Raw genomic sequence first — 27,906 nt, 5'->3', positions numbered from 1 at the left:
GTCGGCGGCCATGCAGGGAAAGCTTCGGGGAGGGCCGGGCTGCCTCCGCCCCATTTTAGGTCATTTAAAACGCTATGTTTCAACATCAGAGTAATCACTCGGAAAATAGAACAATATGCAAGAAAAGTGAGGTGTTCCTCTTCAGTCTATTTCTCACAAATGACTGGTGCCAGGCTTGGTCGGCCAGGCGCATGCTTTCTCCGAGCTCTGCACATATCTGGAGTCTTCATTTAATTCATGACTTGGTTACTTATTTGGCTGTTTCAGGACACAGATGGGAAGAAGCACAACAACTCCTGATGTGCTACACTGGTGTGTGTAAGTAAGCACAGTGTGTTTTGCATGTTAACAGTGTGTAAATCAACACTTTGAGTCGTTATTGTACTAATTTCTCACACCTGCCCCTGGGAAGCTTCACAGCTGTTGCTCCACTTGCAGCGGTTTATCTCCATAAATGATTGCTGATAAATTCTCCTGAGACTGATGCCGAGCGCCTCTGAGATCTAAATGCGAGACTTAAAGTGCCAGGCTGGTAGCTGATATGCTGGCGTGATATTTGTTCATATTGTGCTCATTAGTGATGGAAGACAAAGTTTTGAAGGCAGGAACTGTTTTTGGAGACATTTCTGAATAAATTGGTTTTGACATTTGGATGTGGCATTTACTGCATCTAGTTTTGGACTGGATATCCAAATCAAACAGCATATACTATCCCTGAAGGTGCAGTGATAAGTTCCAGCAATCAGATGAGCAGTTAAACACATCTAAAACCCAAAATATATAAGTGGACGGAAATGTATATGTGTTACAGATCTGATCCAAACAACAAATGTTTACTTTGGGGTTTGTTTATTGCACAATAGAAACTCAATGATTCAACACTTAAAATGTAAAACTTACCCGTTCCTTTAATATCTGCTGATACAGTTTCCCTTACCTGGGACTGCACAAATAATCGAATATTCATCCCGATCACAATTTTGGCGATCTTTCTCACGATTAAACAAACATGATTGACGGCGATAGTGACGTTTAAAATGCTCGTAGAGCTCGTAGAAAACTCTTCTGCATATCAAATCAAGCACATGAACAAGCGCTGAACTAACAGCCACTCCCTCCAGGGTGCGATCGAGAGGTTTTGGCTTCACTTTTGGGGGAGCTGGCATGTCATGTCATGAGCGCTTAACTTGCAGCGGCAGAGACCGCTGTTTCGGTTCAATGAGGGACCATGTTAACTGCTGACTTTCAGCCGAAAGCATCCATGGTTGTCGTGGTTGCAAAGTGCAGCCTGATGAGTGTATGACGACCAAGAGGAAAAACGTCACTACTCCCCATCCTTGTCTAGCATTAAGTGAGATATCCATAACGGTGATGCTGCACAGCGCGACACCCTATCCACCCAACTCCCAAAGACGGACCGAAATTACCCATGATGCATCACTGCAAAGGTGCAGCACATTCAGGTAAAGAAGCTAATTTCAAATCTTAATTTGATGCAATATTTGTACATGAGCTGAAATGCAACACAACAACTCTGTTTACTTAAAATGTGAAAGTGCAATTAAAGAAATGTGTTCCTGAAATTAATAAATAATCGTGATTTCAATATTGAGCAAAATATTCATGATTATCATTTTGGCCATAATGGTGCAGCCCTACTTTAATCTTTTTTTAATCATCAACAAAATCTCTGAAAAACAGGGATGTATCTGACTTACCAGTCTTGTGTGAGTTGCCACTGCCTCCTCCAGCTAAAGCCTACGTGCCAATTAAGCCGATTAGCCTCTAAAAAGATTATAACTGCTCAAAACTGCCTAAGCATTGTCGTGGGTGACATTTTCTTTCATAACAACAAAAATGGCCACTGTAGTTTCTGCTACTCTGCTGTTATTGTATATTTCTCCAAGCACTCGTCCTTATACAACATGCCCGGTCCACCAGATCTGACCCTTCCTTCATTAGTGTTGTCAACTGCAGACACAAGCGTGTGAAAGTGATCCGAGTCTGACCCAGGCATTGTACATTTTAATGATAATTTCTGCAGCTAATGATACATGGTAATGCACACTAACAAAGCAGGTCAAACACAGAGCAGCTACAGTGAGTGTTTCCTTTGCAGAGATCAAAAAAGCAGCAGCTGTTATCAGTGGATGGTGTTGTTTCTGAGCAAACTACAGCGGCTGTGTACATTGTAATGAGGAATATGCATCCCGGTGCAATAATTTGGCTCTTTTATGTGTTTTTAATTCGATCTGGAAGACATTGCCACGGAAATGTGAGCTTTAGCTACTTAAACAGTTCTTGTTATAAGAAAAAAAAAATCATTGTTGACAATAATAAAAAGATGAAATCGAAGCAGGCTTCATAAGAAGTGTTTGAACTGCACTAAACCCCTGTATGCTGGCTATACATAGGACAAAACACGTCAATAGAGCTTATTCTTTCCACCAATCCTGCACTCTTTAGAGCACTGCAGAAGACACAGACTAATGCCCGGCAGTTCTCTAATGTCAAATCAATTTTAATTTTCAAAAAGCTTTTACTCATGTCTGTGAAAGCAGCCCGCGGCTTCAAAGAGATACCAAGACATGGTTTTAAAGCTTGTCAGACACTTTTAAGAAGACGTTATTCTTTAATAGATGTGCATGCATAGCACCATGGTAACCGTGTGCAAATGGATCAAATTAAAGTGACAACTGTTTCTAGTGCTGGATTGTTTCGGATGATGTAACTTCCATCTATAAATTGTGCATTCCTGGATTTGATTAGAGTGTGTTTTTACACTTATTGATTCCATGTTAGCTCTCGCTCATGTGCTTACAAAACACACACGATGCAGGCTGTGTCCTTAAAGTAGAGCTGGCCGTAATGTTACCGTGTCCAAAGACTGAAAAGCCCCCTAACGTTATGATCTCACAGAGGTCTGTCCGAGAGCAATATAAGATTATTAAACTCCAAAATAAACCGAAAAATGCGATTTTCATTTGGGAGTTAAAGTTGAGGTTCACATACAAAAATGGCGAGAGAACCTAAATCACTCCTGAGTATCTGCAGCAGTTAAATCTGCTCGAACACCTAACGCGTTCCCTGCAATATCAGTGTCAAATTAGAAAATTTACAGCCGGATGAAGGTCGGGGTTTTTATTGGGGACAGATGTTGATAAACCTACAAAATGGCTCACAACACCACGCAGAAACATCTTGTAAATGTTGGCCTCCTGAGAAAAACCTGTCGGAAATAGTAGATCTAGATGTACCTATGAGCACTGTTAAAGTTTTCACAACAAGGTGTCACCTCAGGACTTTGTTGCATATGACTAAATAAGCTCATGTCTGACCTGCTGGAGAGGTTGAGCAGCTCGTGCTTGTCGGCGACCGTGGACTTGTCCTCCAGATCCCACAACAGCGCGCTGATGAGGTGTGAGTTCTTGATGATAATGGGCACCTCCTCGAACATATGCTCGAAGCCAATGTTAGCCTTCTTTAAGCTGCAGAGTGAAGGACAGGACAGGAGGGACACAAAGTAAAAGAAGAGAGTCTGGGTTATGATTTGCCCTCACAGTGAGAATGTAGACATGTTACAAGAATAAGAATGTTTTATATCATCATCTGTTTACATTCAACCCTCTTATCAACTTTTTTTTGCCTATATGGTTGATTGAAAGTAATCATCTTGAAGATTTTCCATTTAAATAAATGTCTGTTAAGTCACTATCTAACACCGAATGAGGTAACACAATGGTGACTGAGCCTATGGCCCACTGATGACAGCCTTTGCATTTACAGTATAACAGACTGGCTGTCTGTGAGACCCAGTTAGTGACGCGTATGCGTATTCCATCAGCCAGCAGTGGTTGGTCTGCCAGAGAGGGTAGGCGGAGCTAAGCGGCTCAATGACTACAGATACAACTTCAAAAATAAGTGAAAATCCAAAGAAAAAGAAACAAATTCGACGCTCAGATGAAGGCAAACAGTCTAAGAAGGAAAGCGACCGTCAGCGAGGAAAATCAAGAGTTACAACCGGAGAATATCTGGGAAGTGTGCTCCTTTATAACTTTAAATTAAATGTCATCTAAAATCATACATGCATTTTTCTATAACTTGTATTAGTGATATGGACCGATGTGTCTGGATTAAGGAAATAAAGTAAAGTACTTAATATTAATAAATGACTATTTCTGAGCATTTCCTTTACACATTGATATTTGAATAATCTCATTTTCTTTTATGGACTTAATCTTTTTCTTACTGGTGAAATAGAGACACAAAAAAGTCACATAAAAGACTTTAAAAAAGCTGATACAGACTTCAACCAAACATTTCCACCCCTACGTGACACCACTTTGTTGACACACAGCTATAGAGTATTTCATAGTAAACAAAAGGAATTATTAGCTTGTTTCAATTTCTCTCTGAGACACAAAAGAGGTTTTAAATGGACAGCTTGCTTGTTTATGCACGCACACACTTTATGTATAAAAGAACACAAAAGAAGCAGCAGTGTGGATCAGTGGTGGATATTAGCCTGGAAAATCTCATGCCAAGGAAAAACCCAGGCTCAGTTCATCCACACATTTAAAGAGAACACAGAGAGGATCGGGTTGGTCGACCTTCGTTCTAGTGCAACCCAACATCTGTTTTGTTCAGGGCAGAGAGCCCCGCAGTTCTACTCTTCTGTATTTCCATATTATATTTGTTGTTTGGATATTTCCTCAAGAAAAGCTGCAAATAGATCACTGTACGGTCACACAATAAGATGCACCACAGCAAAATAGAAGCAATATGAATAATAATTCGATGCATATTGCAGTTTGATTTTTGACAGCGGTGTGATATGATCAGATATTGTCCAACCCGAGTGATGTAAGACTCAGAGGCCTTAATGACTTTTTTTATGGTCTCTGTGCATTACGCCGACCGATTTAATACCACCTCTCCCTGTTCCTGAGGAGCTAAATGCTCCATCCCTCTCTCTCTCTCTGACATGGGCCTGTTAACACAAAATGGAACTTCAAACTTTGCTTAATGTCTCACATAAATCCAATCGCATTGACTGACTGCCTTTGCTCAGCCTGTCACTTGTGCACAGTGCGTGAGCTTCAAACTAATGTCTGTATATGTCTAATGTTAGCTTGTTAGAGGCGTCTTGCTTGTTATGGGATCAATACTGTCACTGCATTAATCCTCCATGTGCACTGTGCCAGAAACAGATTTATACAACGCGTGTCTGAGTGATAAATAGGAGTTTGAAGCATCTTCTGATTCAGATATGGTAAATTTGAAAAATGTTGATTTGTATTCGAACTACTGCAGCACCTCCGGCAAACTTTAGGAGCAACTCTGAGGGCAACAAAAGTGGACGATGCTGCCTGAGGCTCTGAGCGAGGAGGACAAAAATCATTATGGATGGCAGCGGCCTATAGGGAAAATCTTTAATGATATAAATACTGTTTGTTATACATATTGGCACAATTATCCATCTGCAGTGCTTTCAAATATTTCCTGGAGATTATGACCTTTTCAAATGCCTGCAGAGCAATCTGAAAAGTCGCCTATGAGGAAACAGGAGACCCGCACATTTCTAGGAAGGACAAATTGCTCCAACCCTACTGGACTTTGGCATACTTAATGCCATGCTCTTTCCAAGTTGGGCCCCGCTGGACAGAGGCAAAGGTTGACTCCACGGGCCGACTAATTTGCTGCCTCATATTGTGCGCTGCAGTGGAGGCTATTGACCACTGCCTCCATTGCCCAGCAGACTTGGAGGACAGTTCAAAGGGATGGGTCTATTCAGCACTCATCTATCCCTGCCTTTCATTTCAGAAAGATGCACAATATATGCAAGCTTAACATCAAATATACCGACATGAAAGAGATTGCTTTTTCCACACATTGTAGAGAGGGGGGAGAAATGAAACGCTTTTTGAAGTTTTGCATCTTTAGGAGAGAAAAAAATAGAGACATTATTAATATTCAGATTGTATCCTGAAAATAAAAAGGACAGAGGCAAGATTGTTGTTACGTGGTGATATTGTCCTTTCCTGCCCAGAGCTGCCCTCTTTCAATCACAGGCTTATTGGGAACACTGATAGCTACAGATCGGAGCTGTAATAAATCATAGGAACTAATGAAAAGCTGCAGAAATGAGAGGGTTCCTGACTCTGGGCCAAGCACACAGGGTCAATAACCTAGTGGCTGGCAAAAGAGACGCACAGGTGGAGAAGTACAGAGAGAACAGGAGGGAGAAATGAAATGATGCAGTTAATTTGTCCCCTCTTCCTTCAAATCCTCTCGCTTTTAGTGGATTTAAAAATGTATGTCTAAATGTTCTGAATGGACCTCCTTCTTTGCCCCCTCTTCTTAGTGTTTACACAGATTTGTGCAAGTGTGTGTGTGTGTGTGTCCCTTCATGCATGTGTGAGTTTGACTACTCTGAATTGCCTGGAAAATGGCCTCCTCATTACATTCATTTTTAGCTGCAATTTAAAAGCAATTACGATAAGCCTTGGGGTCAGTGAAAGCGTAAACATGGTACATTTGTTTGACGGGCAAGGGCGGACTGATAAATCATCACCATCAGCATCAATCTCCAACTGGTGCTAAATGCCTCCCCTGTGGACACACGAGCCAATATCTGGATCCATTCAATGAGGAGGCGCAAAAGAGCGAAAAGGCAAAATTCTAGTTTTCCTGTAAGCAACGCGGGTCCATGTGTTTATATACTCTCTATGCATCGTGACAATTATCCATTCAGTGCCTAACATGCAGTAAAGTTGCGTTTCGAGCTTTGAGCTACCCACCCCTCAGGTGTGAAATCCTTCTCTTTGCAGATCTCCATGAGTTTAGGGGTAAGCCTGTAGGCCTTGAGGGACAGGGAGCCCTGGGCAGTCTTTATTGGATCTAGAAGAAAGAGAGAGAGAGAGACAGAAAGATCAGTTAAAATAATGTATTAATGCACTTAAATCATATTATCTAAATTAGCACACAATCAACCTTGCATACACTCCATTTAGGGTTAAAAATGATCCATTACAGTCAGTACTCGGGATGGGTCATGATTTTCAAATATACGAATACTCATTCATTTATTTTAAAAAATTGAAAAGTTCAAGTGACGATTATCTTATCTTAAAAATATATTATATAAAAATATATGTCTCCTCTTGCTGTTCCTCTTCTATTCTGCTAATCCAGAACAGATCGGCTGCAGGAGCCGGATTTGTCGACAGAGCTGTCAATCATCCTTTTTACAGCATCAAATAACTAATTAAAAATAAACACTTGGACATAAATCCGCATGATAAGAACTAACTATAATGACAGAAACCATGTTTGAGAAAAATTTATTTGACGTGTATTTTGATTTTATAGTTTGACTCATGTCCCATCTGTTAACATGGAGGAGGCGGGCTTTATGACCCATACTGCAGCCAGTCAGCAGGGGGCGATAGAGATGATTTGGCTTCACTTTAAGGGAGCTGTCATGTCGTCCATATTTTTATACAGTCTATGGATGTGTTCGAAATGCTGTACTATATACTACATACTATATGCTGCATACTGCGTTCAGCGGTAGTATGTAGTATGGAGGAGCTTTTCAAATTAATTTTGCAGTATGCTACACGAGGCTTAAGTAAACAATAACAGCCACTTCTTTAGCTAAAGCTTCTTTAGCTTCTGCTGGAATGCTGTTGCTGTCCGTCATTTCAACTGCCGCTGTGACGTTCCAGCGCTTTGCATTGTGGGATACAGTAGATGGGGTAGACTGGTCGACGCATACTGGAGATTTTCTCCTTTTCAGGTAGATATCTGGGCATTTTTGGCATACTGCACATTTTGCTTTTGTTTACATACTGCATACTACATTTTGGCCAAATCAGTACGTACTGCTAGTAAAGTACGGCATTTCAAACATAGCAACTGTTTTTTATTGTTGCATGGTTGTAATGTGGTACTACCGCCAGACAGTGGCTGTAGAACATCTGAAAGCGGTTTGCTATCCGCCATTAAATAACAAAAGAAGAAGCATAAGTGCCAGGTGCCAGTAAAAAGGGTGTGGCGCTGTGAGATTCAGAACCAGAGAAAAATGCAGACATTCTGCAGCTGTGAAAGGGGTCTGTGAGGAACTGCTTCCAAAATATAAACAAGAATGAGGTCAAATGCTAACTTTGAAGGGTAAAACTATTACACCATTACAACAACTATACACAGTCATTTAAGAGCTAAATAAAACAGAGTTGCAAAAAAGTAAATGGGTCTCTCTATATCCTCATGTCTGTGTGTGTTTCCATGCAAGGGGGTGGGGGTCTTCAAATAATGGTAGAATAGTACCTTGCAAAGATTGTATAGTATGTTTGCTCGAAATGCCCATCCCTAGTGTCAGTTCTTTCAGTGCAGTCAGAAACACTCTCGTCATAGATTTAACCATATATTGCAAAATGGAAATACAGTTATGCTTGGTGCTGACGGCTCTGCTCTAAAGTTGCTCCCTGGGTTAGCAGAGCAGCATGCAACAGCTTTCCAGGGAGCACAATGCAACCCCCTCCTGGGTTTACTGAGTGGGCAAAAGGCTTACAATGTTACTATTTCATTTAGGGGACGCTTTTGTCCAAAGTGACGTACATCTGAGAGATAATACAACACAAGACAGGCTTCAGACTAGAAAGGAGGAGGCTGGGGTGGTGGTGGCAAAGCATTACCAGCTGCAGTGTGTGTGCAGTGTTGTTGTAGCAGGAATAAATGAGAAGGAAGTTGCATTTAAAGGGGCCGCCTTGTTGTAAGAAGCGGCTGTGATTGGTGTGTTGCTGATTAGAAACAATGTTTCAATCAGCAGGCTAGCAGCTGATTACAGCTGGGGCGTAAGACTTCTGTGTCCTGCATGAAATAACGCATTTATTTAAACACAAATCTGGGAGGCTTGCTCCAGTGATGCACAGTCGACACAGTCCTCCTCCACTGCTGGCCTCAGAGCATCTCCTGAAGAAGTCAGGGGTTAAGTGCCGAGCTAAAGGGAACCTTAAAGACTCGACCTTAAGGACCACTGATTGAGCTGGAAACATTCACTGCTCAGGATCTGCCTCCCACATTTTCAGAGTCAAGAAAGTTTATGCTACAGGTCTATGTTTCTACCCTGTGGTCAGCTGCTTCCAACTCACTACTCGGATGCTTCCAGTATCCTGTATGTAACACAGAGTGTATCTGAAAAGAGAAAGTGTGCAGTGTCCAGCAGTTTAGACTCTCTAGACAGCAATAGACTGCTGGCATATTCAAATTTTACACCTTCTTAAAAGTGTGAAGGAACTATTTACAAACATGGAACAAGTCTGAAAATCACAAGTTTCAACAGTGAACACAAATAAAAACAGAAATTTGGAGAGCAGCATAGTGCCTCCCATTAGATCCTACTTGGCTGATTTTGTTAGTTTACTTGAACAATACTCTATCACATGCCTACAAACATGGGCAGAGCAGGAGAGTAAGTACCTAAAAGCTGGCATTCTGTTTTATAAAATCAATTCAACAAACTGACAAATCAACTCAAACATTTTAGTCAGAGAAGGTAAAGAAACATCCAGACGGACTCTGAGGAATGGCTCTGTCCAATTCTATTCCACTTCCTGTTCGCCTCTTTATGCCCCTTGCTACCAAGAAAAAAAAGTGTTTTACTGGCTCAGACGGGACAGGCTGACAGCCAGCAAACTCCCGTCTACCAAAAATCTTAGTGTGACTTATTCACTTCCCAACAGCCAACTGTGAAAAAGCCATTTGCCTAGAGCATAGCCAATCTCAAACAAGACACAGCCAATCTCTCAATTCATGCTGGCCAATCTCCACCGAGACCGGTTGGTGACAGCCACATTTGATTAAGACAGCTCTCTCCAGCTATTGGAAGCCTGGTGACTAAATTAAAATCTTGAATGGTCTAGCATGATGGGTGCCTAGCATTTGTGCAAGGGATTTTCCCTGGCAGTGAAGGCTAGTCTTTATCGTTACCATTTGTTTCTTTGCACTCATTATTTACAAATCTACCCTGCTGGTCAACATGGACTAAGATGTTATGGAGAAAAGGAAGCTTATTTCATTTTCTCTCTAATCTGCAAACCTAGAAAAGGAAAGAAATTAGAAATTAGAAAAAGTGAAATTTAAGCCACATTGCTGATTTTAAAAAAAAGTCTTTATTGTACAGATCTATTGGATCATTTTTGTTAAATCTCAGACTTAAAAAAAACGGATTCACAGATGTTATCCTCTCAGAAATATCGCTCTAATTTCATGTCTTAATCCTGTTTTAAGAGGAAACTTAGAGGTATGTAGATATAGCTATCTATCTATAGAGTTGTGTAATACCACCTGCAGCTTGCTTCTAATAGACCTAATTTGTCAGATGAATGGCCAGGCATATATCTGGCAATAGTGCCCGTTATGTTCCTCTATATGGTTGTTGCTATACGTCCCTGCCTTTAAAGCTCTGGCCCTGCTAAGAGAGCAGACGCATGTTTCCTTTGATTGCCATGGAACCAGTTCCTATGGCAAACATTTTAAGCCAATTGGTTTAACAACCTCCTCTAATTCCAACCTTCCGACGGAAGCCATTACCTCGCCAGTTGGTCACTTGACTGATTTATCCATCGGCATTAAAACGAGCGGTGAGGTAATGACGAGGGGAACAAAAAAGGAATCATTTTTCTCTCCCTTTGACTTTAAACAGAGATAATGTCAATTGCTTTGAGGTGCTTTGATCCATTAAGCGCTGCATTATTGACTGACATTAACAGGAGGCCTCGTTTAGAATGAGAAAGGGCGGGCTGACTGACTTTCTGCCTGTGGATGGCAGGACTAGATTGAGGGGTTCGTACGTCAGCTGGTTGAAATGTATCTTTGTGTATCATAGATTTCTAGGATCTAAGTACATGACAACCCTGAGAGGGATAAAGAACAACACCTGGGGCGGCATTGATGAAATACAAAACATTACATCAGTTTGTCAAATGACGATTGATGCTTTTGCTAAGTCCCACCCACCTTGGTTACTGTTTTCGAAACGGCAAATATTATGGCGTTTTTAACTATAACAGTGAGGAATGTTCCAAGGGAAATAACAGCAAATTTATGGAAAATATAGTTCCCACATATTAGAGAGTGGTAGACAGAAAGGATGACAATACGCATTTGAAAGCTACATCCAGAATATAGTTTGTCAGCGTGTTGAGAATGAAAAGGACATAATCGAGGTAAGGCAAGCGTCAGGCACCCCATGTCTTGACAATTCATGTTAAGGACAATCATATACAGGAACATCGATGTTCCTGCACAGCAATATATTGTTTTCTTTGAAGCTAATGTTTAGTTATGACTCCCTATAACTTTCAGTATCTAATATGTTTGAGCTCATTGCTAGCAAAACTAAATGATCCCACTTTTTCATTTAGTTTTAAGTGCCTCAGGATATCGCTCGCATATCGTGGGCTTAATCCACACTGGATCTCCTGAAGGCACAACAGGAAAGCTCAACAAAACCCTGTACGAGTTTGTACAGGGTACCAATAAAATAAAGGCTGTGCCGATATCATCGGTGGTGTAAGCGAGGCCAGACAGGATCGCAATCCGTGTCCGACATCTCAACTCTCGAGTCTTTGGCTTCGGAAAAGCGAAAAACACGAGGATATCTGCTGTCGGACTTGACAGGCCTCCCACGCCTGGTTACGGTTGCTAACGTAGGATTGGACAGTGGCCGTTCACGGGAGGGGCTTAGCGAAGGGTCAATTGGTTTGGTATGCGGCCTTTGTCTTGACTTGTGGTGAGTGGATAAGCACCGAGAAGTTTTAATGTGAGATGATGACTTCAGGTCAGTGAGTTTTAAGACATTTTGTGTCACCCTCATTTTACTTTACACTTATTTTTTCAGCTCATAAAGTCAAAAGAGGTTAACCCTGCACATCATGAGGTCTTTTATACGGGGAGAACAGTCTTCATTCTATCTGGCATTTTGTCTACATTTGATCAAACGTCCTCAGCTTGTAAAAGTCTGTTTGAAATGTTCGAGCCACATTTCAGCTTCTTGAATACACATAAAAACTATTGTGCTAGTCATGTAATGTACTGATATACTGCCTTGGAGTGGTTATGTAGTGATGAATTAGAATTTATATAGACACAGAGTAGTTAAATGCACGCTGGGTTATAGTGACAGGTTTTAATTTGCTGTCATTTGAAAGAAAGCTGACACCATCTGGGATGGCATTTGTGCTGTGGTAATTACGGGCAGCTCTTAAAGGTTTTACTGCAAGCCAGGTGCAAACACATGACGTCCGTAAGTGTCATGTTAGTGGCTACCAGCCTCTCTGTTAATCCTGTGTGTTTTCCCCGTGTTCTGAATGTCACTGTCGCCTCAGCTGTCGGCCTGTTACGTGCTGCAGACAGACATGTGCTACACCTCTGGAAGATAAGCTGCGTCTTTTCACCTGCCACTGATGAATTACAGGGAGGACATACCTGCAGGTTTTTGTGGTATTAGATGTGGACAAAATAACCACCTGTACACCACACATGCACCTGCCACCTTATTCTTTGATAGCAGATTGCATGGCATAGAATGACGACAGTATAGTATACTGCAGATGCTCACTTAAAGAAAATCTTAATATTTCTTCAAGCTCTTTGGAGTGGATTTGAAGTGTACTTGATGTAAGGTGAATGTAGATTTACCTTGAGCCGCAGTGACTGCCTTTTAAACATTTGTGCTAACCTCAACTCATCTTTTGCAACACCTGTCACACCGTCTTACTGCCGCTTTGAACACTGGCTCTCTGAATGTCAGTCACATCGGACTTAAAAAAGCCAGTCCTATTCTTAGACATCGATTGATTAAAGAGGCTCAATTTGACTTGTGTTTGTTTAATCTTTATTTAAATAACTCTGAACCTTAAATGACTGTTACCAGCTCCCTTGTAGCAGAGCCATATTAATGCCAGAGATGTGAACCTTATTCTGACCTGGTTTATTGAACCTGCTTTTGTGACAGTGTTATCAAGATTTATCATGCCTTTGTGGAGCTAGTGTTGAGATCTTAAAGGGCCAGTTGACCGATTTTCAACCTCAGTCCTATCATGCTATTATGGGGAGCTAATGCCATCATGGTAGACAAAAATGCAATTTGGCTCTGTGCCTTCGGAGGACGCTATCCGCTTCTCCAGTGGGCCCTGGAAAACCTCCATAAGACTACGTAAAACATCTGGCAGAGGCCAGGAAGCTCGCTAAACTACACTTCCTCAATCTAGGAGGCCTGCCTACGATGTCATGCCTCGTTAAATATCGTCAGGTGTGAAATGTAGACTGCAGACCTGAAGATTTTTTAGACAATCCACCGGTATATTCTCGTCGTATTTTGGATTCTGTACCGCTCTGAGCCATTGCCTGCAGCGAAACTGGTAATATTTTACTCCAGCGTCTCTTGCTGGGACGTTCCTTTCACAGGGAGGGGCCCAATGCACGCTGGGTGTTGTAGGAATGTAGAATGGGCGAAACCACAAGCTGTGTGTACAACTTTCTCCACAGCTATGGCGCCAATTTCAAATATTATTGCGTCTATCAATTACAGAGAACACCAGTGGCTTTTTCCAGGGGAGAATTGCTCCTTGAAGCAGGGCTGGACCACTCTCCTGGAGCCTGTTTCCATCACCCTGAACCTCGTTCATTAGTGGTTGTCTGTGAATGGCTGAATGGTTCTGTGACGGGTGAACAATAAAGCAGTTGATCGGACTTCTTGTTCTTTTACAACTTTGTCAATAACGCATTCCCTGCTAGAGATTGTGATAGATTGTAAAAATTAGACAAGCCCATCGGACCGTTACCTGTGCTGACCGACCCTATTCAAAGACCAGGCGCAGGTTTGAGCCAGAGATAACACTTCAGCATAATGACGCCATATTTTCTTTAACTTCCTGTGACGTGCCCCAACTACGCACAAATTTGGAGTAGTTGTCTTGTGTCCTCCCAAATGAACACACAGATTTTCATTGATTTTGGTGTAACACTGTTGAAAGGATTTGAGTAAGACGAAAGCCTTCAATTCTCCTGTAGTCTGTGTAGGTTTACTTACCGTAGATGAGCACAACAGACTCCTCGATGGCGTGCTGGTAGCTGAACTGGGAGTCGAGAAGAGCTCTGCTGACAAAGGAGCCATAGTAGGTGGACTGGTACCAGCCCACATGCAGATGGTCAATGTTGACATGACGCAGAGAACGCATCATCTCCATCTGGTATTGGACTAGAGGCAGAGATGCAGAGAGAGAGGGATGGGGCAGAGAGAGAAACATTTAAAATCAGAATGAACTTCATTGAAATCAGCTTAGGGATTTTTTTTGATCTGTGAATATCTGGTCTCCATCTGGAAGTGGACATGGTGTACGAACAGAGGGACAGAGATAAGAGATGTGAGAAATGCAGTGAAGAAATGAGCAACGCGGATGTGAAGGACAAATGCACCGAAACATAAAATAACAAAGGCTTCATCTTGTGTTATCAAGGAGTTGTGGAGGAGATTTCTAAAAACACACTTCAATAAGGGATCACCAGTCACCCTTTCATTCCTTATGTCAGACAATATATCCTGGCTGCAGGAAAAAAAGGCTGATAGATACACAGACGGGCTTCAGCTACTGCAGCGAAAGCTAGATGCATTGCGAGGAGGGCCGTTTCATTACGCCAGACACATCCTAAGGACGCACAGCCAGAAATATAAACAACCTGCCTCGTCGGCTGTAAGTAACAACCAAAGCAAGCGAGCAAAACAGCATCTCCATGCAGGCTGGCTGGAGGAGGTTGATAAATCAGGGTGTTATTGGGCAGCTGTGGCCCCCTAGACCCCAGCCTGTGTAGCACATCCCTCTCTTGTTGGGGCCGTTAACGGGAAGGAGCTGCAAAGGACGGAAAAAACGAAGACGAACAGATGAGGACGGCAAAGAGAGTAAGGAAGAGGAACAGTGATGTCACTTCGCTACAAAAAGGTGCCATTTCTCTTTTGGCTCCTTCCTGAAGTCCTGAATTCGACCCCCGGTTGTTTTGTTATGTAAAGCAGGGGGTGACTTTGGTCAAAATATATTAACGTTTCAGTTGGTCACTTCTAGGCGTTTGACCTCCCGGAGTTCATTTTGCTCTCACAAAGAGGCTCAGATCTGCGTTTTGGGATCAGTTTGCAGTCACGCTCACACACAATATTTTCCACTTCTATTTACTCATCCAGTTATAACCAGCCTCCCACAAACACACACACTTCTCACTCGCAGTCGTGCGTACCACTGCCTCTGCTGTACTCCACACAGACAACAAATGGCACTGATCCGCCTACAGTTACACAGTCAACCACTGCAGGAGAAAGGCAGAGCTAAAGAGCCTCTTCCTCCTGACGAGAAAGTTTCAGTGAACGTAACATCTGGATTGGAGCACAGGTTGAGGACAGGCAGGCAGAGAGGCTCTATTCACAGCCCGTCCTGTAGCAATCTAGCCTTTTAATCTGGCCTTTTATTGTGAGACAAAAGTAAGCAGAATAGACGGACAGGAGAATACACGAGGGAGGAGATGGAAAGGAAGGAGAGGAATTGAGAAAGATAGGGTATATGAGGGGGAAAAGAGAGATTACAGACTGTGTGACAAACCGCAGGAGAAGGAGGAGGAGGAGGTGTCAAGTGTTGTCTGAAACCCTGTGTGTGTTTCTAAGCTGTGATCTTAAACGGAGTGACAAACTCACTGGAGAAATGGACGGATGGCATGTTTCATCGGGAAAAATTAGCCGGTCGGGGGGTAGCAGGTGGGAGACGTTTCAATTGTCGTCTTTGTAATTCCGAGTCTACAGTGACGAATGAGAAGTAGGTGACACTTAAAAAAAGATGGAGTGGGAAAGAGGAGTAACAGAAAAGGTAAAAGAGAGCATCAAGAAGGGAGAGAGTGTTTGTGTGAGACAGAGTTTGGAGAGAGCGGCTGTGCCCAGAGGCAGGCCGGCAGCAGACCCAAAGACACACAGAGCTCAATGGAGAGGCATGGCAGCCTGCCACCAAACCACTGTATCTGCACCTCTATGCCAATCAGTATGTGTAGTTACCTCTGAAGCACCACTGATGCGTATACGTGCCCCAACACCCCTTCATTAAGAGGGAAATTGTGCACAAAGTGATCTGTCTCTGGGAGAACTCTGAAGGCCGGAGGATTGACAACAGAGGAAGGAAACCCAATCACAAATCTCTCCTGTCCTTTGCAACTGTCGACTCTGTGTGCACTTCTTTATATTCATGTGTGAATGAAATCTTAATTAGCTGTGTCAAATCAGGCGGCTTTTGTACAATCAGGGTTTTGACAAACCACTTACTAAAAGCAAAATAGATTTGTGAGGGGGTTTTGTCTGCGCTGAAACTGATGTGAGCATACCCCCATCACTCTCAATCATTCTAGTAGAGACAATACAATGATGTTAATGCTGCTAACTCCTGTTCAGTGTTACAACTTTATTCTAATTAACTCTGTTGTACACATGAAATTATTGTTTTTTAATTTGTTGTATTTCTTATATTCTGCTCACTGATTTTTAGTTTTCAAATTAACAACTATGTATGAAATATAAATGCACAACTTCCTGGTTATTACAGCTAAAAAAATGGTATTTAAATATAAGATACTCATGCTTTTGGCCTTCTGAGTTGAACTCCAAACGTATGCTGCTCTGAAATATATAAAATTGTGGCTTACAATTTGCAGAACAGTTACTTAATGTTTGTATATAACTTGATTTGTTAAGAAAAGTTATCAAATTAAATGTAAATGCCAACTAATGATCAAATCAAAGCTGTAAGTTACCTATTTGTTGTCTAAATATGTGGTGAGATTGTTTAACAACACATTTCCTAAAAACTAACTCGCTCTTTTAAAAAAACAGCATTTTAAAGTTATAATCTCGAAGATCTCAGTTTCGTTTTCTTTGGCGGCACCTATGGCGATAGATAGTAATTGCAGGAGCACACTTCCCAGATATCCCGACAGTGTCTCATGTGTGACGTCCACGGTTGGCTCCAGTTGTAACTCTTGATTTTCCTGGCTGACGGTCGCTTTCCTTTTTAGACTGTTTGCCTTCATCTGAGCGTCCAATTTGTTTCTTTTTCTTTGGATTTTCACTTATTTTTGAAGTTGTATCTGTAGTCATCGATCTTTTCTTTGTTTGTTCAGCCATAGTAGATTACTGTTTACTCGCAACAGTTGCCGAGACCGGAAAAGCAGCCGCTTAACTCCGCCTACCCTCTCTGGCAGACCAACCACTGCTGGCTGATGGAAAACGCGTCACTAACTGGGCGCCGCTTGTGATTTTTTCCACCCGACAGCCAGTCTGTAATAATGCAAATGCAAAGGCTTTCATCAGTGGGCCATAGGCTCAATCACCATTGTGTTACCTCATTCGGCGATAGATAGTAACTCAACAGACATTTATTTAAATGAAAATCTTCGAGATTATTACTTTCAGAGTGTAAATAAAATACTCAGATCTTTTACCAACACATCAAAAATGTATGCACTAAGTATTTTCCCTGCAAACTAACCTACTCTTTTATAAAACTGTGTTTTAACCTGACTAATAGTTTATATGATCATTTCTTAGTGACAATAAGTAGGCAATATAACTTTTCTATGAAACTGCTGGACTTCAAAGTTATCTACTTTCCTTCGTCTGATGTTAACGTTTAGACTCACAATGGATGTCAACGTGTTTTTGTTTTTTCTTACAGTTTCAACAGAAATAGCTGTGTCCACATTAGAATGGAAAAGATATTTATTGCCATTTGCACAGGTACAGGACAGTACAGGTACATTGGAATTAGCGTGTGTTCTTCTCAAGTCAGCTTCACAAAATATAAAACAAGATGAGAGCATCAGAATAAATTAAATAAAAAATAGAATAAAGAACAAAAAGTAGACACTGTATAAAACAATAACAAATAGAGGTACTTTTGTCCTATGAAAACTTTGCACTTTCCGATATTGCACTATATTTTGCACAATGCACTTTGAGGTAGTTAAATTCATCTCAGTGTCACTGGGAGGTCTCGCAATTAGGTTCAATGCCACAGTTTGCGCGCAATCCCAAAGACTAAATTCAAAGGCACATATTCAGGGAAGGTTATTAGATAAATTCTGAAGTGCTGAGAATTTCAAAAGCGCTCAGAAGAAATTCAAAGAGCGCGGGACAGCACTGAGTTTTCTCTGAACTGGCAGGTCAACTGAGAGCTACCAAATGACCAAAAGCCCACCGAGTAAACACAGAGAAAGATCCTTGGCAGACATTAAAGATCATTTTGTAGAAACAGCAACATGTAGCTCTTCTTCACAAATCATTTTCTAATTTGTTATGGAAACAGAAAATGGAGCCAAATGGTTGTGCTAACGCTGGAGCTTCTCCTGAATCACAAATAACTGTTTGTGTCTGTGTTCTGACGGGGGGGTTTGGGGGGGAGATTTATACTCTACTTAAACAATGGCCCCAAGCATGAAGCTGAGGCGAACAAGGCATTGGCTGCACATTAATATAGTAAACTCACACTTGCACATTTTCCTGGTAATTGTAACACTTACATGGTCTTTGTATTTTTTTTCTGCTGCTCAGTGATGCTGTGGTGTAGATCTAAAGTAAATAGATGATCATTTTCAAGGTTTGTTGTCTATGAAGTATCAAGACCTCAGACAAAAGGCTTTAAAAATGTAAAAATACACTGTGCGGTCTGTTAAGTAATACGCATTTAAACAATACAAAATATATATAAATATAACAGAAGTTGAATGCATTTCTTTTGTAGGCAGTAAGGAGACTGACTTGGCTTCCTCTACAGACAGACAGGCAGACTAACAAACAAACTATAACACGCTGTACCAGAGTCAGAAGGAAAGACACTGAGGACACATGCAGACAACAAACTGACGTACAGCCTGATAGCTTAACTAGAGTTTCAGATGGCTGAGTGAGAGAACAGGCCAGTGCCGGAGCAGCCAGCTCATCCTCAGCAGATCCAATCCAGAGCACAGAGCCCGGGAAATGCTGCAGGATCACTACCTTGTTTGTCCATAAACCAAGAACTACAGCTGCGGAACAAATAACAAAACACGCTGTGCGAGCATCTCACAGAGGTGGCTATTTGTGTTTGAGTGTGTTTACTCCTCTAGATAGTTAAGTAGTGAAGTTTTGGAGAACTTTCACAAGAGGTAAAGTTAAGTGTGCAGATGTGCAACTTAATGACAGCAGGATGCTGATGAACACTGTGTTCATTCTGAAAATTCCTTTGATCAGCGCCCTGGTGTAGTTCAGCTGGTAGAGCACACGCCCCATGTACAGAGGCTAAGTCCTCACTGCAGAGGCCCCAGATTAGATTCAGGCCCTCAGCTCTCTGCTGCACGTAATCATCATTCACTCTTCCCTGTGTTTCCTCGCTCTCTTCAGCTGCTCTATCAAATAAAAGCAAAATGGCTGTACGAATAGAGTTTTGAATGATGATCTGGGGGGAAAAGCCCAGCGATAGCCAGCGGTTAGCGATAAACGACTTCAGTCAGACTTCCTTTTCCGTGTGCTGCATTTTTTACAGAAAAAAAACTGTTTCTCTTGTGATTTACTTTAATTAAGGGGTCTTACCTTTGCTGAAATTTCAACATCATGATGCAGATTAGTAAAAAGTAAAAATGAAGCTTGAAGTCTGTCCTCAAGAGGAGAAGAAAACTACTTTTAAAATGCTCTTTGGCGAAAAGAGGTCGGATCCATCATTTCCGATGCATTCGAGGAAGTCAGGAAATCGTAACGCTGAGCGGCTTTCGTGACACAGCGTCAGGTAATTTATTTCAAGTTTAATTTTAGACCTAGAACAGATTGTTAGCTGTAAGCATGCATATGTCTGTTGATACACATGAAATGTTTTTCCAGCATACGCCGCAGCCTGCTGATACGTGATTGGTCAATATTACTCGGACTATAAGCGTAGCGCAAACAAATATTTCTATGTAGAATCGGTAAATGGAGATAAGTGGTAAGGTACCTGATTATGGCAGTTATGTGTGCTTTTCCCTCTCTCTCTCTCTCTCTGCCTCTCACACAGCCACCTTGAGACACACACCTTTAACGTCTGTGCTGCTAAAATCCAGACCAAAATTTTAAAATGTTACTTCTTGCTCCCCGTTGTTTGGAACCAAACAGAACGTAATATTCTGTGGACATTAATAGCCGCATTAGCTGGAGAACAGCCAATTTAACAAAATCATCAAGGTGCGGAGGTGGGAGCATCCAACACAGTTTGCTATTCCTCACTCATGTCTGCTGCCTTGCCGCCTTTCCTATCAATCAATGCGGGTCCCGGGGCCAGGCAGAGAATGAGTCTGCCCGTAGCATGCCTTGATTGTCTATGTGTATGTGAGTGCGTGTGTGTGGGACAGAGACAAAATGAATGTGTATTTAAAAGAGCGAAACCACAGGGAAGAGAGAAAGCGGAGAAGGAAACGGGACGTGATTCGGAGTCAAAGTGCAAAATGTGTGAGAGCAGGGACGTGTTTCCTAACATGTGTGTGTGCTTAAATGTGTGGAAAGACAAAGTGTGACGCCTGAGGACTCCATGTTCTGCAGCATGCTGTACATCTAAGGGTGTGTGTGCATGTATGTGTGAGACGGGGTATCTATCAGCTGCGAGCTAAACTCCTCACCTTGGGCATTAACGTTAAGAGTCAAAATCAACAAGCTACTACCCGCGCGCACGTGTGTGTGTGTGTGAGAGTGTGTGTGTGTGTGTGTGTGTGTGTGTGTGTGTGTGTGCCTCTGCAATGAACCAGACAGATAGTCCATACTCTAATACTCAATGACACAAGGGGTGAACTGCATCAGACCTTGCATGCTGCTGCAGGCCACAACATCTCGTCGCAGGCAGCAGGGATGTGTGCTGGCGTGTGTGAATGTGTGTGTGTCTCCGCATATGGGGATGCACGTATCTGCGTGTCACAGCAAATTCTAATCAACCCCTTGACAGGCTGATGGGTCTTGCCTGGAAAGTCTGCTGCGGTTTAACACGTACACAATCCCACACACAACCAGTGGGCAAAGTTTATTTCCACTTATGTCAAGTGGAGCAGATAAATAATGGAGTAAAATGATGTTAAGCGTCTGTGACTTGTTGCTCAGTTTGGTGGAGAGAAATTGTTAAAAATTTTAAAAGCGGTTCTAAGGCCCAATGAGAGCTCTATAAAAATAACCTGATTATATTTGTCTACAATCTTCCCTCTCTTAGACGCAATAAAGGAAGAATGATGAGCTTTAGATAGATCATTGATCAAGGAGAAAAAAGGGTTTCTGAGAAATAATAATAAGAAACTCTTCAAAGCTTCGTCTCAGAACAAAAATATACAGCTGCGATTGAAGTGCACTCTGAAGAAAAATAATGCTGTTCAGCCTGATCAAAGTCAAACGATGGGTTTGCTTTCTTTCGATGCTTTCCCTTTACATATAAAACACTTCTTTAAACCCTCTCGGAGTTAACACTGAAAAACAAAACAGCTATCAGTACAGATGAGGGATAAAACTGCAAGTTTTAGCTGCTCTAAATGATCTTCATATTTCTCCAGTGGTGACAGCAAAGCGTGCTCATCGTGGCATTTCATGAACACTTCAGAGCCAAAAGAAAACAAAACAAATGTTTAAGGGCATTACAATTTAAAGACGCACCTTATTATAAATGTGCTTCTCTGAGTGCAGAAGGCTGTAGCTCCACAGCTTCTTCTTTTTCCAGCTCACCCTCAAGACAGCAACCCTAATTTAATGAATCCACACTTTTGACCCGCTCATTCAAACACAGCTGACAACCTACTTTAACTCTGCTGTTGTGTAACACAAAAAAACAAGAGTGTACGCTTCTCTTTCTATTCCTTTAAGCATTCTCTAAACACACTTGACCTGACTTTCCCTATTATAAAACTAAGCACAACACTACATGTGTTATTGTCTGCTGTATGTGGAGAATAAAGTGAATTTCAATGTTCGAAGGCCTTGAGACCCGCTGCCTCTTCTGTCTTGTTGTTACATTGCTGCATTCCTGTTTACCCATCCTCCTGTAACCTTGCTACTCCTCTTGATTCACTAAACAGGAATGAGTACCTGATGATATTAATGCCTTTTTCTCCTCCTCTGAGTCGCTTTATCACATTACAAATCACTGATGAACTGTAGAGCCCTAAACTCCTGAGTGTTTCATTCATGCCCTGTACATTTATGGGTCAATATCATTCATATTTGAGGGGAAATGCAATTCATTTTCGAGGGGGAACCGGTCCTCATGGACTGAAATATAATCAAGCTAGAAAGTGAAAACAATGTCTCCACTATGGATGGAGAGGAAAAAAGTGTGCAAAGTTATTCTCAAGGACACTTAGGATCTGAAATCTGCAAATGCATAGCAATCTCTCCACCCGGCAGCCTTGAGGTGAGATGAGAAATGTACAGCTGAGGCACATCTGACATACTCTAAATGCATAATATTGCATGTATCAATTCCCAGCACGCCAACACTTCCCATGCGACACAGCTCTAACATGATAAAGGCGCTGAAAAAAGCGTGTGAAAATCTTATTTCCTCCATGAACACACACGGAAGAGGAAACCTTCAATGAGTTGTCAGGTTCTGTCCAAGCCTCATTTGTTAGGCTGCGTGTCTTTTGTCCCACCGGCACAATACAATACGCCAATTAGGCCTTGAGCTAACAGACAGTGCCCTTGAGTGAGCTCATAAGAGCTACCTACATGAGCCTTGCACTGATTTCTTTTATCTGTTCTCTTCTCTGTCCTTCTCACAAAAAAAAAAGAGTTTTTGCTTCCAGCCAGAAGCACGCACACACACACACACACACACACACACACACACACACTGATGCCTCCACTCCAAACACATGCACAAATACACATGCAGGTACTTTTGGATTATAAAAAAAAAAAGGGAAGATCCTTGGCAGGTATGGAGCATAAAAGTTGGTTCCAGGCACCACTTATTGCTTTCACAGTACACTACAGTAAGAAACCACAAGACAATAGAAGCACCCAGAGGCTGTGTCAATTATCAAGACCACTTATTCCCAACCAAGGCACATGAAATGATTGAGAAGTAGCTGAGTAACTGGGAAAAAAGAAAAGTTGGCTAAATGGTTGAAAAAGTTAGCTAAAATGAAATAGCAATTCTAAAATAATAAAAAACTGGTCCAATAGTTTGCAAACAGTGGACAAACAGTTGAAATAGCTAGCCAAAACTACTAGATAATAGAATGATTCTAAAAGTACTTGATACATATTTGAATTTGTTAGCTAAATTTGGCTGATAAATGGTAGAAATCATGAGCTAAAGTTAGCGGGGAAATGTTAGCTAAGAGTAGAGGATATGTGGTTAAAATCATAAACATTCAAAAGTGTCAGCTAACAGTATTGGACAAAAGGTTGAACTAGCTCGATTAAAGTAGCGGATAAAGGTGGGAAATGTTAGCTAGGAGTAGTGACTATATGTCTGAAGTTATGTTTTAAAATTTCTAGCTGAAAGTAGAGGATATGTGGTTAAAATCATAAACTTAAGCAGTGAAAATAAACGTGTCCGCTAACAGTGTTGGATAACAAGTTGAACTAGCTAGCTTAAAGTAGCGGATAAAGGTTGAAAAGGTTGAAAATATTAGCTAAAAGTAGTGACTATATGTTTGAAGTTATGTTTTAAAATTCTTAGCTAAAAGTAGAGATTATGTGGTTAAGATCATAAACTTTAGCAGCGCAAAAATGTTGCGTGTCAGCTTACAGTGTTGGATAATAGGTTGAACTAGCTAGCTTAAAGTAGCGGATAAAGGTTGAAAAAATTAAAAATGTTAGCTAAAAGTAGTGAATGACTGTTTGAATGTGTTAGCTAAAAATAATGGACAAATGTTTCTATTAGATAAACAGTTTAAAGAGTCCAGCTTGTGTTGTAGTGATAATAAGAATGCAACCCTGATCAAAGCAACTGAAAACATTGACAGTTTAACGGTACCATACAGTACAGGAAAATTCACTTTCATGTAGGTGAATATCATCAAGTTCTAACTCCATTTGAGTGAACATATATGAAACCTAATGGGTGGTGTTGATCTAAGAGTGTTGAGTTCATCTTAAAGGACTCGGTGGGTACCTCAGGAAAAAAAACTGTTGAGGGGGTGAAGGAAGGATCCAATGTCTGTATGACATCACAGCCACATGATTAATGAGGTCTACCACTTAACATCATTGTGACATACATGGGAGGCAGGAACACAGAGGAGACAGCCGAGAAGTGAAGCGAGAAGACGCAAAGGAAGAAAGTGTGACAGGTACAAGGAGGTGAAGGACGCTGACCGCCTGTCTTTCATCTGTGAATGCAATCTGCTAAGTGGAGCGCTCGTCACTGAGTTTGTGTGTGTGAGATGGTACGAGGGAGGCTGACCTAAGACATGACTATTGATCTCTGAGGTTCAGGATGTGGAGAGGAGGAAGTGATGACTCATGGCCGATTGTAGTATGACCGAATACCTGACCAAAACATTTTTCATACCAACATGATTTTTATGACTGTTTGTGATAACGTTTCTGATTGACATTGTTTGAAAGGTGCACTTTGAAAAGGGTTGGTTTACATTTGTTTCGTGTTGTAAATTGGTTTGGAGGATGGTTGGACCCTTTTGTCAGTTGATTAATAGTCAGCTTTTGTCTTGCCTTGCCTATAAAACTGTTTAGTAACCGGGGCTGCATGGTGGTGCAGTGGTCAGCCTACCGTTTAAGCTAACTTTAATGGCACAGTCAATAAGGCAATAAGGACAGGTGTTAGCTGACTGGCCAAACAACGTTTCTCAACAGTATATAATTATGCAGGTTTTTATTTCAGGATTCTTCCATGTCCTACTGAATATAGAAAAACAAATCCTAAATAAAAAATAATCATTGTTCATTTCTTTAACATCGCCTAACTACCATTGTTGGTCACCTTGTTGCTGACCTTGTCAAACTGCCACCAACACAGTAAAACTCTGCTGTGCCTCAGAGCACCAGTTCCTAAAAAAAGTGCTGCATCTGTCAAAGACATAAAGTTTAAGCACATTGTTTCCTTCTGCTCCTCTAAAGAAAAGAGGACAAACACCTTCTTTATACGTATTGTCAAGGTCAGCCGGTGCTGATGTGAGGGAGCGGATAGCTTGTCCTTCTGTCATGGCATTTTGTTCGTCCACGTGTTCATCTGTCGGGCGGAGGGAACAGTGATAAATGCGGGAGTTGTCGGGAAGTAAATGGTGGTATCGAGTTGTGGTCTGGTCCTGGGTGTCAGGAGAGGTACGAGGCTAATTTCCAGCAGCAAGGCTATAATGGGATGTGTGTGCCTATTTGTGAGTGCGTCTGTGTGTTTGTGCGAGCGCACCCACCGTGGTCCTTGTTCCACCTGGCACAGTGGATTAGGTGCAATTAATCTTAGTTAAGCAAGCCCTGCGGAGAGTGTGCCTGCCTTACGCGCGCATGCACATATAAACACACAGGGACCACAAACAGGCAAACAAACACACTCAGTGATGCACAGGAGAGAGCGAGAGCACAGTGAGGCAGCTGCTTTGTGTGCATAACACACTGACGAGTTCACCATATGCACATTTGACAGCGCTGCTTGTCACAGGGCTTTGTTTTCATAGTGAGGATGGGGAGCTGATGTGGAAGGGGACATTTTGTGTTTGTTTGCTCACATGTGTGCAGATCCTAGTTTATCGTTTTTAAAGGGGAAAAGAAACGACTTCTATTTGATCTCGTTGTCGATGTTCATTAAACAGCATATATTATAGCAAATAGAAGGAAGTGCAGAGTGTGCATGCAAGTGTGGAGGGACAAAACACTTCTGCAGCTCCTTTAAACTATATAAGTGGTCATATTTAAAAAGCATTAAGAGACTAGGTATGGTGCTTTTACTTTTAATAATTGCCACCATTACATTCAGATAAGAAATTTAGTGCAGAGGGGACATGCATGAAACACTAAAAACCTTCTCCAAAAGGTCCAAACTTGAACGTAACTTTAAATGTGGGGTATTATGCTAATTTCAAGCTCCATATTTCACGGAGTAGCTTAGCATAAATTAAAGTTAAAAAAAAAAACATTTTTCTCACACTGGTGCTCTGTGCTGGCCCTCATACAGCCTCCGCCTGAAACGACTCAGTCAGCTCTGTCCCTTTAAGAAACCCCGCCCCTACAAGCCCGCTTTCTTCTGATTGGCCAGCTGTCTTGTGACGTTACAAAGTGCAGCGTGTAGCAGAAACCTGGCGTTCACAGCCGCCTGCAGACTGAGCTGAGAAGCCTGGGGATTACTCCATCATACTTTTACCTACAGATCTGAAACTTCACCCACGTTTCGTCTGGACATCCAACATTGTAACCTTATATATATATCTTCAAATGTGAAACAGCATAATACCCCCTCTTTAAAGAATCACCATGTTTTTTAATCCCTCCTCTTAAGCCCCACGATTCATCCCTCTTAAACACCATCGATATCTCTCATCTCCCGAATGGCTACAACAGGTGCAGCAACTGCACTAAACGCATGTATCTCCAGGTGTATGTCATTTAGCCTCCCCCATACGGGCCTCAGAGTCTATACAGGAGCAATTATTTGCTGTGCAACCAGAATCCTCTGTGGCCTCACCTATTAAGAAAACGCTAAGTAGTGTCAGTTTAAGTGTCAGACTTGCGCGAGGAAACATGGGAGCATTGATGATTAACGTAGATCAAAAGCAAAGCAAAGTGAGAGGAGATATTTCAGACATTCAGCAGTAACACCCCGCTCATTCTGCGCTGACAGCATTAGCTGTCAGTTAGAGCACTTCCAAGGATTCAATGGGGATAAAAGGTTGACTCATTAGTATAAATTGGGTTTGAGAATATCTTTAGAAACAAATTATAAAGACACCTAACAGTTTGCACACTTGCGATGAAGGAAACATTAAGCTCCTACTCAACACTCGTTTAGAAATGGTTTCTGTCCTTTTTCTCTGTCGCTCTCTTTTCTTCTTCGTCCATGTTTTGTTGACTGTTTCTATGCCCCAGCATCTGTTTACTTCCTTCTCTAGTTATTCCTGCCCTAACTCTCAATCTTCTGCTTGGTTGCACTCATTTTCCCTCCTAACTTTCTCTCTTTTCCCTACACCTCAAACCTCCTCTCCCGTCTCTCTTACCACTTTCAGCCCTTTCCTTCCTTCTCTCATCCTTGTCACATGCTTCTTGCCTTTTTACCTTTTGCCCTCCTTTTACTCCCAACAGCCCACCTGGATTAGCAGCAGTCTGCGATAATGCCTTGCGACCACCACCCCCTCCCCTGCGCACACAGACACACACAAAATTTAATGTGGGGCAGAATCGTGATGAGACAAAGGAGCGGATGAATAAAACAGTGGAACTGATGGCGATGGTGACGGCACCCGGGGGACCCACACTCTTGATTTATAACGCTGGGTGAGCATTCAAAAGCAGATACAGCCCCTGCTCGCTGCTAACAGCCCGAGCTCAGATCTACGCTACAGTGAGGGAGAGACGGGAGTTCAGATAGAGAGATAGAGATGGGCGGGAGAAAAGGCACAGGGGACATGGAGCAAAAGACAATGAGGGAGAATATTTGGAAGCTTGGGAAAAGGCAAAGGTGCCTTCCCAAAATCCTAAATCAGTTCACGATATCTCCAATGTTTATATATCTCCCAATAAAGGTGGGCTGCCAAGTGATTTCTAATTAGCCTCACTGAGGGAGAGCAAGGAAAACGGAGGAAATCAATTTCCCATTTGGGGCAGGTAGACTGATCTATTGAAGAGCTAACCCCAAGGAAGACCTTATCAGAACGGGAGAG

The 27,906-nt window shown here is 41.9% G+C and overlaps 1 protein-coding gene across 1 annotated transcript in view; it reads right to left on the bottom strand.

Moving 5' to 3' along the window:
• The window catches only part of LOC138584777 (eukaryotic translation initiation factor 3 subunit H), a 68,003-nt gene that overhangs the window by 17,419 nt on the left and 22,678 nt on the right, over nucleotides 1-27,906 (bottom strand). Inside the window, exons 3-5 of the mRNA XM_069657087.1 lie at nucleotides 14,099-14,266; nucleotides 6,801-6,900; nucleotides 3,339-3,488 (exon numbers count right to left, since the gene is read on the bottom strand). Coding sequence (XP_069513188.1) covers nucleotides 3,339-3,488; nucleotides 6,801-6,900; nucleotides 14,099-14,266 — 418 coding nt within the window. The remainder of the gene's footprint in view (nucleotides 1-3,338; nucleotides 3,489-6,800; nucleotides 6,901-14,098; nucleotides 14,267-27,906) is intronic.

Source organism: Semicossyphus pulcher, unplaced genomic scaffold, assembly GCF_022749685.1.
Source record: "Semicossyphus pulcher isolate SPU_LCO1_2020_fin unplaced genomic scaffold, fSemPul1.0.p SCAF_9, whole genome shotgun sequence".
NCBI lineage: Eukaryota > Metazoa > Chordata > Actinopteri > Labriformes > Labridae > Semicossyphus > Semicossyphus pulcher.
Note: the sequence above shows the minus strand (reverse complement) of the source record. Positions and strands in the feature narration are given on the sequence as shown.